General features: G+C 40.4%; 1 protein-coding gene across 1 annotated transcript in view; it reads right to left on the bottom strand.

Annotated features, from left to right (window-relative positions):
- LOC109372653 (Down syndrome cell adhesion molecule) overlaps positions 1–14066 on the bottom strand; it is a gene marked incomplete at both ends in the record, with an annotated part of 567322 nt that overhangs the window by 448626 nt on the left and 104630 nt on the right. The window contains one exon of the mRNA XM_019626036.1: positions 1199–1516. Within this exon, the coding sequence (XP_019481581.1) occupies positions 1199–1516 (318 nt within the window). The remainder of the gene's footprint in view (positions 1–1198; positions 1517–14066) is intronic.

Below are 14066 nucleotides of genomic sequence, written 5' to 3' on the forward strand. Positions count from 1 at the left end.
GACATTGCAGCAACATGTGACACAGTCAAAACTGTTACAAGAGCCTCTTTTATTTCACAAGGACCGCAAGACCAGCAGACGGATCCTGAATCACTTACAATACCCACTGGTGCCATGGCTTTATGCCAGCTCAATCCTTGGCCTCCTTTTCTCCCTGCTTCCTCCCCACTCTCTTCACTGCCCACCTCTAGGACAGAGTGTGGGGAGGGCAGGAACCCAGAGCAGACAGGAAGCAAACACACTGGGTTTGAGACACTGAAAGTTTGAGTCAGAGTATCAGTGAGTCAGAATGCAGAAGTTCGGGGTATAGTTCAGACCTGACCGACTGGGTATAATGGATTCCAAGTTTTAGTTCCAGCAATGTAAGGCACGCTGAAATCGCCAAGAGAGGCCAGCATCTCAAAGGTGCCAGCAGCAGTGTCAGGTCAGACTGATGACAGGGTTTTCATTGGTGCTCAGCTCATGGCGTTTTTTTTGGGGGGGGGAGTGGGTAGGGGCGTCCCTCTCGAATTTCCCACAATACCCTCAGCAAGTATCATAGTGCCTGGTGCAGAGGCCAATGTTCGGTCGTAAACTGTGACCCAACATTCCGCGCCCATGCGTGACTCCCCCACTGAGACATGAGCCCCAAGAGGGCAGAACCGTATCTTCTTCCTCGTGGACTCCCTGGGCCTGGCACAGGCCTAAACCATAACGAAGCTCAAGGAGCATTTGGTGAGTGAATACATTAGAATTGACCCAAGAATTATATCGCAAGCTTCCTGCTAGTCCCCCAGAAAGGTTTTGTCCATTTTCCAGTATTCGGTGATTTACAGGAGCAGAGTTGGAAGGGTTTACAAATGCACTGAACTGGTTTGTTTTGTTTTGTTTTGTTTTTTGACAGGTCTTTGTTCAAATGGCAAAAACATTGAATAGAAATAGAAACACCTCAGGAAGAAGAAAGCCAAAAGGGGTTATTTATAGCATCTGCATATTTGTTTCATTGAGGATGAGAACCAGTAATTTCACGTTTTTGTTTCAACAATGTCAGGCTCTCTGAAATCCAGTCAAGAATGACTCTTAAGGGAGCCATCAGCTGTGTCCGAATAAACTGAGGACAGGGCTTACATGGGTTCCCCAGCTGCTGGCATTGCAACGCTTGTCACTGCCCCCCACCCAGCAGGCACAGAAGGAATAAAGCCCGAGGAGCTATACTCACCAGCCTTGATGTGGACATCCTGACTTCTAATTTTCCCTGAAGGGTTTTCAGCTGTGCAATAGTAAGTATTATCATGGATTAAGGTACTAAAGCTTGAAGGAGGGAAGGGGAAAATTTGGAGAGTGCCGTTGGGGTGGACGTGACGGATCCCAGGGACATCGTAGATCTCCTCGCCCGTCGCCAGGTACCATCTGAGAGACACAGGAGGGACGCCTGCGGCGGGGCAGGGCACCAGGGTCCCCGTGGTGCTTGCAAACACTACCTCTTGCAGAGATGCATTGACAAAGTAGAGGCTGGAGTGAAGGTCGTCACTGAACACTACAAGAAGACAACACAAGAATCGGTCAGTAAAGCATGCCTTCCGAACTTGACCTTGAGCCAGCCTGGCTTCAGGCTGACTGCAATCATCGCAGCGCTCGACTACAATGAAATAATTCAAAGTTGTGCGACCTACCCGGGACAGAGAGGCTGCACTGGAAAATAAGGTACGATCCTTGTTTCCAAGATCAGATTCTCTATTATGTATTTTATATCCCTTTTTTGTCTGTCTCCCTCGAGAGCAAACGTCTCATGGGAACAATGGACTGGTTTGCTCACGCTACTACCCAGAACGCAGAGCCTAACATCCAGGAAGGAGACAGAAGGAAAAGGTAAGCGAATGAACGGCTCGATGGAGTTGCTAGGATCAAACGGCTCTGGTCAGTAGGTACGTTGAGAGGTAATTTTGAATGAAATGAGTTACTTTTTTTAAAAATTAAAACTGAAGATCATATGTAAAGCATTTTAAAGAGAAAAATTGGCTTTCTGAAAATAGTGTCCAATCAACGATGCATTTTTTTAATTGAAAATATGTAGCAACAATAAAAAGAGCTTCAAAAAACAGCATCAAAGCATCACCTAATTCCACCAGACTAATACAGTTTCTGTTTCAATTTTTATATTTTCTCTTCTGGCCTGTCTGCCTACATGCCTTAACTGTAGTATTTATATAATTGTACTATGTTTTAATGTACATACAGAAAATATGCCATTTTTATAGGTTCAGCTTTGTTCTCATAACATGATTTCATATACATAATTCCTTCTTTCTATATGGACTTCACAAGTAAATATTAGTGGATACACATTTTATATATTGCAATTTTCTAAACTATTTTCTTAATCTTGGTTATTTAAATAGTTCGTTTTAATTACTACAAATAAAACACCTGCAAACCTGTTCCTGCACATTTGGCTTTGAAATGATTTGTTGAGCACCTATGTTGCTCTCCTTAACAAATAGTTATGGAGTGTCGCTTAAGTGAACAAAGGTAACTCAACATCTAGAACCCCAAATTAAACAAAATATTTATAAGTGCCATGAAGACCTACTTCTCAGGCATCTGTGACTATATATGGCTTTCTAAAAACAAATGCACACCCAGTCCCATCTTCACAAGGGACAAAGGAGCCCGACATACTTGGAATAATCTCACTGGACAGAGATGAAAATGATGTTCATTTAGTGCCGATGTCATACCAGCAATGTTAATAGACTGGAGGTGTTATTCATTTTCTCTGGTGAACAACAGCTCTGCCAGCTGAATGTAGGTTCCACTTTGGGGAAGGTAATTTAGAGATTCACAGGGATTGTCTCTTGACCAAGGATTAAGGGCTAGGAGATCGAAGAAGCAGGATTTCATCTTTCTGGTGAAGATTTCATTTCACATCATGGCTGCCTTTATTCTACAGAGCCAAATCTTGGGGAAGCTGTGTTCACAAGGTTTAGTGACCTCCAGATATCTTACTTGAACCTCCACCCCCTTTCTCGTGGTCTCTCTCACTGGCAGTGACCATGAGTTTGCCTTCTGGGGCCTTTGCTGACTATCTCTGATGTGGAAATCAGAGTGAAAGTCATTTGTCACAAGATGGCAGAGAAAAATACACTTGGTAAAAGTAATAGATTTACTCAAACAGAAGAAAGGGGTGTTCATCAAGTAACTATTTGATAGCTTTCTCTCCCAACCATAACTAAAGACTTTAGCAATGCTCCATAAATCAGAATGTGAAAATTATTGCTCAGAAATTGGTTCAGATTGGAAGCTTAGTTAATAGTTAGACATTGCAGCTTTCAACTCAAATAAAAATGCTGATAGTAGCACTGAGCTTTTACGTTTGAGCTTTCTAGGAACCTGACATTACCCAAAACATGTTGTTAGGAACAAGGTAACTGTCACTCTTCGAGGCTAATTAATTCCACCCAGAATCTTTTTTTCCTTCCCCACATTACTCTTCTGTCAACTGGATTGTGGTAATTTAAACTAAATAAAATTTAGTCATATTTTAATTTGTTCTTTTGCATCATAAAAGTAGCCTTGTTAAAAATAGCAAGTCTTTGAAAATGTGAATGTATATAAGAAATATTTCCTAATTAAATGTATAGTTTCCTATAATAAATCACATTCCAAGATTCAGCTTGTGAAATTATTTAAATGACTGTGAGAAAAATGCAAAACAAACGTTTAATCTTAGTAGTTAAAAAGATAAGTGATCTCTGGGGGACTACTGTCACTTCTCCTTACATTTTTTAAGGAATTTCACGTAAGTCTTTTTATTTCACTGCACTGGGTTTAATAATGTATCATAAACTGATTCTCTAAGATACACATCATATGGCCACAGGCAAAAGAAAACCCAAACTGTATTCCAACAGCTTTTGTTTCTTCCATCTAAGGAACAATCCATCTGCTTAAATAATAGTACTGTATTTTACAGAGTGTGGCGTGCACTTTAAATCCAGTTAACATTTGCTCCCTCCAGTAAGGACACAGGCAATCTTAATGTGAATTACGCTCACGTGCACGTGTGTGTGTGTGTGTGTGTGTGTGTGTGTGTGTGTGTGAAAGTTCCTTGAAAATCACTGCAGTTTAATAACAGAAACCTAAACAAGACATTTGGCATCATTTTGTTGTGAAATTCAGGGCATAAAACCCTGGGCTGTAGACACCGAGGGCGCTGAAGAAGGGACCAGGAGGACTTCATTTGCAAATTTCTCCATGTTTTATATCATCATAACAGATGGTATAACCAAGGCTCAGCAACAACAGAAAGAAAAATGCTACACTAGAAAGAAAAACAACTCAGTGTTGCTGTGTTTAAAATTCAAAGATGAGGGCCAGCCGAGTGGCTCAGTTGGTTAAGAGCTCGCTCAAGAGTGTGAGCTCTGAGCAACAGCGGTTCGAGTCCAGCCTGAGCTGAGCAGCCACTGCGCTGTCAACAGGTGGCTCAACTAAAAAAAAAAAAAAATTTCAAAGATGGCAAGGTGAAAAGAAGAGATGAGGAAGAAACACCACAGGAAGCAATGACACTATCATCCACTCATGCCACAACCTTGGTTGGGCACCTGCTATGTACCAGGCCTTGTGCAAGGTCCCAGGATGCAAATTCACATGAGTCATGGTATTGCTCTCAAGAACTTTTTGGTCCAAAAGGGGCCGTGGTCAGTTACACAGATCAATGACAATTCCTTAGCTAAGTGTTGTGACAGAATTATTCACAAAATGTAACAGAAGCATAAGTGATAGAGAAACAAACCCAATCTAGGGACAATGAGGAAATGGGGAAGCAGATTCTAGGGAGAGGGCATAAAAATGTTAGGAAACAGAATTGTCATAGGAAGGAGGGAAGTGAGAAGATACTGGATAACAGGAGCTTAAGGGCAGAACTAACACTGATGCACAATTTTGGAGAAAGAACTTGAGGTTCTTTATACATACTCATTTCTCCTGGACATGCGTGCTCAGCAACTACTAATAACCTGGCACTGTGTCAAGGCCTGGGGTCACACTGACAACCAAGGCTTGGGTGGTGATCTACAGGAGCTTACATTTCAGATGCTCAGTGTAAAGTCTAGATTGTAAGGGGTGTCAGAGCTCAGACTAAAAAGCATGTGTCTAATTCTGCAGGCAATAATGAGTCCCATCCATACAAGGTCGGACAATTAAGTTCGCGAACTCACCCTAGAAAAAGTGCTACATACCTCATTACTGAATATCACTATGGTCACCTTAGAAGTCCTCCCCTTGGGAAGCTATGCACCCACGCCTGCTCCTAGTCCACCCTTCAAAGCAATTTTGGAACTCTTTTTCTGGAATGGCCATCAGCACTCTCATCATATTACCCTTAATGTCCTGAATGTCATCAAAGTGTCTTCCTTTCAATATTTCCTTTATCTTCAGGTAAAGAAAGAAGTCACTGGGGCCAGATCAGGTGAGTAGGGAGGGTGTTCCAATACAGTTATTTGTTTACTAGCTAAAAACTCCCTCACAGACAGTGCCGTGTGAGCTGGTGCATTGTCGCAATGCAAGAGCTATGAATTGTTCGTGAAAAGTTCAGGTTGTCTAACTTTTTCATGCAGCCTTTTCAGCACTTCCAAATAGCAAACTTGGTTAACTGTCCAGTTGGTACAAATTCCTCTGATACCATCATTGCAACAAGTTCGCGAACTTAATTGTCACACCTCGGATGCCCACACGAAGACTTGTATACAAATGTTTAAAGATGCATTATTTATAATTGCCAAATAGGGAAACAACTCAAGTGTCCATCAACTGAAAAATGGTAAACAAAATCTGGTATATCCATACAATAGAATTTTACTCAACAATAAAGAGAAGTATAATACTGACACATGCTATAGACATGAATGACTCTTCATAACATTATGCTAAGTGAAAAAAGCCAGTCACAATAAAATACATGATTATATCCACATGAAACGTCCAGAAGAGGGAACTCTATAGAGACAAAAAGTAGATGGGTGGTGTTTTACTCAGGGCTGGAGGTGAGTGTGAGGGTGAAGGAGAGGGTTATTAAAGGGCACAAGGCTTCTTTTTGAGATGATTAAAATGGTCTAAAACTGACTGTGGTGAAGGTTGTATATGTCTACGAATTTACTAAAATCCACTAAATTGTACAAATGAGTGAATTTTATTGTACATAAATTAAATCTCAATAAAGTTGTTTAAAAAAATAGGGAGTCAATGAAATTTTGACTCAAAACAAGCAATTTCCCAGATTGTAGTTTTAGAAAGTGAACATTGGGTAGATGAGGAGTGCAGACCAGAGGCAAGAAGGCCAATTGTCCTGCTGTGGGGTGGCCTAGGTTCCCCCTGGGTACTGATGGTGTGAAGGGAGGAGAAAGCCTAACTGTATAGATGTATCTGATGTGTCCCCACCAGAAGTTGTGAGGAGAGTGAGATAAAAAAACAGCCAATATGATCCAAACTTAATAGCACTTGTACCTGGCTGCACGTACACCATGAATAAGAACAGAGAACACACCAGGCAGAGCTAGTTGGGCAGAGGAAACAATACGTCAGTTTCACTAAGGTTAAGGGGCTACTGCCCTTGGACGACCTATTAACAAGTTGGGAACAGGGGTCCATGAACCCAAAGAGAGATTGAATAGTAAGGGAAGCGGAAGCCCATCACTGGCTGAGATATACCAAGGAGAGTGTTAAAGAACAAGGAGAGACAAAATCCAGAGATGGATTTTTCACTAATATTTAAAAGGTGAGCAAAAGATATTTGGCCAAGGACTTGTACCCAAAACAGATAATGAGCAAGCCAATAAGAAAAAGATAATCCAATAAAAAATGGGCAAAAGACTTGGACAGTCACTTCACAAAGCCCAATGTATACAAGGCCAATAAGCATAGGAAAAAATGCTCATCAGGGAAATGCAAATTTAAAGCACACAGAGTTACCACTACAAACCTGTTTCAATGACTAAAATGGAAGAGACAAACTATATTGAGTATCCCAAGGAGATGAAGCAGCAGGAACCTCATACTCTGCAGGTGGGAATGTAAATTGATAAAAATAATTGTGGAAAACTGTTCATCCGTAACTATAAAATGTGAACGTATGCAAACCTTAAGACTCAACAATTCAACTCCTAGGTATTTATCCAACAGAAATACATGCATATGCTCACCAAAAACAAAACAAACAACAAAACACCAGAATATTCATAGCAGTACTATTTGTAAGAGCCCCAAACTGAAAACCATTCCAATATCCATCAATATTAAAATAGATAAATACATTGTGATATATTTTCACACTGAATCACTATACAACACTAAGAATGAATAACCTACAATAACAAACAAAAATATTGTGTATCTCACAACCAGAATTTCACAACCATAATGTTGAAGGAAAGCAACAACAACAAAAAAACAAACAAACAAAAAAGTACATACTGCATTATTTCATTTGTATCAAGCATAAAAAAAAAGAAAAAAGAATCTATGATGTCAGGATAACGGTCGCCCATGAGTGGCATTGAGAATGGAAGAGGCATGAGGGGGCATGCCGGCTCCTGGTTGTGGCCATTTTCTTGATCAGAGTGCTGGGTACACTGATGTGTTCAACTGCTGAAAATGTCACTGTGATATGCACACTTTATAGCCATATATATATATATATATATATATATATATATATATATATTTTTTTAAATGGGAAAAGAAAAAACCATCATGAAGATAAAGAGAAAATTATGAGATCAGCAGCCCAAATCCTAGAGAGAATGATGCCTTAAAACAAAAGAACAGCTTTGGGGAAGTCAACCGATTTTCAAAAGTGTCAATTGCTTCAGAGAGATCAGAAAACATGAGAACCAAAACAGATTTGCAAATTGGGTATGTTCATTTTGAAGGAAATGCCATTTAGGGCCAAAATACTTTTATTGATTTTATAGGAATATGTGAGTGGATGTGCTTAGTAAAATGAACAGCTTCTGCAAAGGTCTTCCAAAATGAAAAGGAATATAACTTAGCCTTAGGTAAATATTATCTAGAAAGCATAACCCTTAGCTGATTCTCAGACTCCAAATTTTTTTTATTTGAATCAATGCCTTAAAATTTAGTGTCATCTTAATCAGACAATCTGAAAGCAGATAAATGGATGGTTTTATAATGACTTGGAAAGCATTCCAAAATTTTATGAAACAATTCTAAGTCAGGTTATAAAAATATATTATAGCAATTGTGCACTTAACTCTAATCTATTTCAATCATTCTATCTATTCCCCAGCACTGAAGCAATGATGCAGCTGTCCCCCCTGAATAACAATTGGATAATACTTCACAACGACCTAGAACTTAGAAATACGAAATTTTGTCTCTGTCCATGATAAAACAAAACAACAATAACAAAACCCAGAAACTGGATTTTTCCTCTTGAAAGTAAACATTCAGGCAATACAGAACAATAAGCCATGAAAGAAGCAGAATGATGTGGGCCCTACTAGTGCCCAGCTGACTTCCTGAAGAGAGTCCCCAAATCATTCCAAATAGAACTGGATGGGATTTCTGAGTTGAGTAAACAAAATGTGAGGCTTGGGGGGTGGGCCACGGCCACTAGATTCACAGAGGAAATTGCAAAGATAGGGAGCCTCAGATCTGAGGAAGGCTCCTTTCGATGAGTCTTTAGGTGTGTTTACTGATATTTGCATGTGTGTGAGGAAAATACTGATTCTGGATAAGAAACAGTCAGAAAACAGCAAGTGGAAAAATCCCAAAGCTCACATGGGGGAGGCACTAGCTCACGCTCCAGCCCAACACAGAGTGGAAAGAACTAATACACAGGGTGTCAGATAGAAGGGTATCTGATTCTCTCAGCAGGGTATCACCACAACGGCGGGGGGTCAAAGTAATCAGAAGCCTTAAAACGAATACCAGAATGGATCCCAGATGTGATGGAGTTGATTCCAAGTAACTTAACTGCAAACAAATAACTTCGATACTAGTTAGTGGAAAAGAAAAATATCCAGTAATCAACAATGTAACATTTACAATACCTGGCAGCCAATAAAAAATTAGACACAAGCAGGAAAACATGTGCTGTTATCAAGAGTAGGTTTCTTCAATAAAAACAGACACAGAAATGACATGACAGAACTAATAGGCTTGGACATTGAAATCACTACTATAAGTAATCTACCAATATATTCAAGACAGAAGGGCACATCAAGGGCATATTGATTAGAGAAATGAAGACTATAAAAATAGCCAAAATGGAACTACTTGAGATTAAAAATACAATATATGAAATGAAAAACAGGCAAATGAAATTAATATTAGACTAGACCTTACAGAAGACAATATCAATAAACCAGAAGACAGAACAATAGAAAAATAGAGAGTACACAAATTATAAAACAAAAAAAGGTCCAAAGACAATAAACATAAAAGTTAGGGGCCAGCCTAGTGGCTCCATTGGTTAAGAGCTCACTCAAGAGTGTGAGCTCTGAGCAACAAGGTTGCCGGTTCGATTCCCAGCCCAAGCTGAGCTGCCACTGAGCTACCAAAAGGTGGCAGGTTGGCTCAGCTAAAAAAAAAACAAAACAAAAAAAACTTAGATAAGGGACAATATCATGTGACCTAATGTTTTATATATATATATATATATATGACTTCCAGAAGGAGGAAGTCAGACATAATTCCTTGAATAATTAATATCCAAAATGTTCAAAATTTAATGAAAACTGGAATCCCAAATATCCCATTAATTCAATGAACACTAAACAGAAGAAACACAAAGAAAATCACATCACCATGCATCAGAATTAAATTGTTGAAAGTCAGTGTTAAAAAGAAACATGGTGGGCCAGCCGAGTGGTACATTGGTTAAGAGTTGGNCTACTATGTGTCAGGCATTATAGTATTATCCTTAAGGTCAACGGGAAGGGATGATTTTAAATAAAATTAAATAATTTTTATCCTAGATAGTCTATTTTGATTTCTCTCTAGTTGTGCAATATTGTTTCAAAAAACATTAAGCATATTGGCTTCAAAGCACAATGAAGTGCCCTAAATATGTCAAATGCCCAGAAGGTTCTGTCTGACTTGGATCATACCACACTTGGAAATGTTTTTCTTGTTAATAAGTCCCTACTCTCAAGTTATGGCTGTTGTAGGTTACGTGTCATTCAGTTGACAATTTTTGTTGATTTTTATGCGTTTATGCACTGTGAGAAACTAAAAAAAAAAAGAAAGTTTTTTCAAAAAAGAAAAGTCTCTATCTTCTAGAGAGAACTGCAAGATAGGACCCTGGACAAGTCCCTGAAGCTCTCTGCACCTCAGTTTTCCAATCTGTAAAGTGGGGCCAATGAGAATAACCACCTATAGGGTTGTTGTGAAGTTGTTAGCTAGAATTTTATATATGTTGTTAGCTAATTAATAATTCAAATATGTGCAAGTGTTTTGATGTAAGTCCAAACCTTCTTGCAAACATGTGTTCTGAATTATCTGTGATGATTAAAGCCAAAAGTAGGATCTTTCCACTCTAGTTCATGGCTCATCTTATATCATCCAATTTCTGTTTCAGGAAAGTCAACATTTAATCAAGTAAGGGACGAGTTGTTTATTTTTATAAAATCCAACAGACTATTAGCTGTAGCATTCTAATGCTCTTACATTGAAATTACAGGATTTCGGGTCATTTACCCATTCCTCCCTGACTGTATCTCACATTTTAGCCACTTTTCCTAACTAGAATTACTGCTGATCTGACTCCCTAACAAGCTCCATAGGATAGGCAACGTCTTACTTGTTTGGAATCATGGAGTCCTGAGCACCAGGAACACCTTGTCCTCCTTTCCCTTAGAGAGGGAAACACAGGACTCAGATGTCAAATAATCGACTGCACCTGAAAATAGCATCACTTATCAGAAGCGTGAGTGCTCACTGTGTTATCAGCCTGCTTCATTCGATATGTCATATAGCAATGCATCAGTAACCCAAAACGTTAGGCAGCGGAGCAACAGGACATAGGAGCTCAGAAGCTGCAGAACTGGATACAGAAAGCTTATATGCATATTATCTGTATTAGTCAGCTCAGGCTGACATAAGAAAATACCACAGACTGGAAGGCTCAAACAACAGCAGTTTATTTGCTCACAGTTCTGAANCATGGGCCAGTGAAGCAACGTCCTCCACAACTAGACTGAAGAACAAAAGGACAGCAACTTGTCTGTTCCCCTTCCCCGATTCCCCAGCGCTGTTCCCCTCCCCCAATTCCCCAATAAAATCTTAAAAAAAAAAGAGAGAGAGAACGGTGTTAAAGACAGCCAGATTTTTTTTAATACACATTATTTATACATATAGAAACAATGAATGAGGGCAGACTTATCAGAAACAATGCAAGCCAGAAGACAGTGGCAAGAAAAATTTAAAGTATTATTTAAAAAGGAAAAAGAAACTTACCAATCTAAAATTCTATACCCAGCAAAAATTATATCTTTCATAAATGAAGGCAAAATAATAATGACTTTTCAGACATCCAAAAGCTAAGAGAATTTGTTGAAAGTAGAACAGCCATACAAGAAATGTTAAAGGAAGTCTCCCAGGTAGACATTTGTGACTTCAGAACAGAAGTGAAGAGATCCAAAAAATGATATGTGGGTAAATAAAAAAATTTAAAAATAAAAAAAATTTCCTCAATATGGAGTACAGCACAGGGAATAGAGCCAATGGAACTGTAACAGCTATATACGATGTCAAAGGGGTAGTAGATTGGGGGAGGGGGGTTATCACTTTGTGAGGGGTGTAAATGTCTAACTATTACCTTGTTTTGTACACCTGAAACTAATAAAAAAATTATTAGAAGACAATTTACTATTCAAATAAAAAATAATAACAATGTATTATGGGCTTTACAACATATGTAGAGATACAATGAATGACACTATTAACACAAAGGCAGGTGGCAGGAGGGAAATGACACTCCAGGGTTATAAGTTTCTCGTATTGTATCTTAAGTGATACATTATTTGAAAGTAGGCCAAGTTAAAGACATACTTTATAAACCCTAAAGCAACCACTTAAAAAAACAAAACACACTTAGTAATTAACTTATTAATGTAGATAAAATTGATCATTAAAAAAATACTCCATTAATCCAATAGCCGACCAGACAAGGGACGAAAAATAAGGACAGAGTCAATAGGAAACAATTATCAAGATGTTAGATTTAAATCTAACCACATCGATGTCCACATTAAATATCGGTGGCTAAACACGCCAATTAAAAGGCAGAAATTATCAGACTGGATGTAAAGTCAAAATCAAGACCCAACTATACGTTGTCCAGAAGACCCATGATAAATATTTTAAAAATCAGGTAGATTGAAAGTAAAAGGATAGGGACGTGTGTCCAGCCCGCCAAGGTCAACCCTGGAGAGGGCGAGGTGGGCCCTAAGCAGGGGGTGGCCCCCTGGGGCTGGTGCTCAACACTCTCTTCTGGGCCCTTCAAACAGAGCACGAGAAGCCGTCAGCCCTCAGCAGTGTACAGGGAGCCGGGGTGAAGCTATGACTTCCCATCCTGTCACGTGTGTGTCATCTTTATGCAAATCTAATACCAATCTCCTGACAGCAGATAGGAAAACAGAGCTGGAGAAAGTGAGCTGAACACAAGGCTTGCATCAGTGCCCACCATTAACTGCCAAGACAGCTCCACCATCTGTGCTGTGGTCATCTCGGCAGCTCGGCCTTGTCACACGCTTAGGCCTCAGTGATTCTCAGACGGCAGCCAATATCTCAATTGCCCAGAGGTCTGAAAACACAGTGCTGTGCCCCCCAACTCCCACCCCCACCCCCTTAGGCTTCTGATTCAGCAGGCCTGGAGTGGCTCCCAAGAATTGTACCTTCTACCATGTTCCCAGGTGACACCAGTGCTGCTGGTCCTCAGGCCAGCCTGGAGGTGACATTCTAAGGTACTGCTTTCCAACCCCGTGCTTGGAGTCCCTCGCCCGGAGGGCCTGGTCCTGGGCAGGGGTCTGCGAAGATGCCTGACTAAAAACCCAGGGGAACTCAGCTGGTGACAAGGATGGCACTACAATCAGAAAGGAAAGGAGTGGCTTCTCTGTACAGTGTTGGATGAATTGGCTTCCATTTGGGGAAAAACTATTCGATACCCCCTCACACCATCCTAAAACAACAACAACCAGCAGATTAAAGATCTTGTGTTTGAAAACTAAACTTATACAAGAAAATAGTTTCATAATTTTGTTGTAGAGAAGTCTGCAGAGGAAATCAAATCCACATGGAAGGGCTGCAGTTTAAAGTTCAACGTCTCTGTCGGGGGGTGGGGGAGGGGGGCCTCCAGATGTCCACATCTAGTGTGTTTGTGATTTGAATGACCACGTTGTTGAAAACCCCAGAGAACGTTTGCCTGAAGAGCCCCTCATTAGCTGCCCCAGGGGCAGTGTCCGGCATGGAGGGCTGTGCCTGCTGCTAGAGAACGGCCAGCATTTGTCACCTGAATGAGGCTCTTACATTCTACACCCTTCTCCCCGGCGATCCAATGTTATGTTGGAAGAATGGCCAGAAAAGATGGTGGATGGAACCCGTCATTTCCTCTTGCTGCCTCCTTAAACCCACTAAAACGGCTGTGAAAGGAAATTTTTAAGGCCCATAAGAATGGAGAAAATGAGAGAGGAAGGAACAGTTTCGGCTGCACTGACTTGGCAGACACAAGACACTGAATCTTAAGCTGGTGGTTGGGAAAACTAAGAATCAACCCCAATCGTATTGGGTAAGCTGCAAAGCCGCAGAGAGCGGGAGGGCCAGGTGGCTCGGGACGCAGAGGAGAGAGAAATTAAAGAAGTCGAAAACCTAAGAAGCAGCTAAGAGCCAGGCTCTCCCTCACCCCTGCCCACCACCACCCAGCTGAGTGACTGGCCCTCCCCACCTCAGCAGAAGTCTGTAGGGGGGTTTCTCTAGAAAAGGTAAAATAGAGACAGTCTCTGGACTGACGCCCACCAAGCCCAGCTGTGGGAAAAGAGAAACTATAAAGGCGGATTTATGCAGGAAGCTGA

This window comes from Hipposideros armiger, unplaced genomic scaffold, assembly GCF_001890085.2.
Source record: "Hipposideros armiger isolate ML-2016 unplaced genomic scaffold, ASM189008v1 scaffold_653, whole genome shotgun sequence".
Taxonomy (NCBI): Eukaryota; Metazoa; Chordata; class Mammalia; order Chiroptera; family Hipposideridae; genus Hipposideros; species Hipposideros armiger.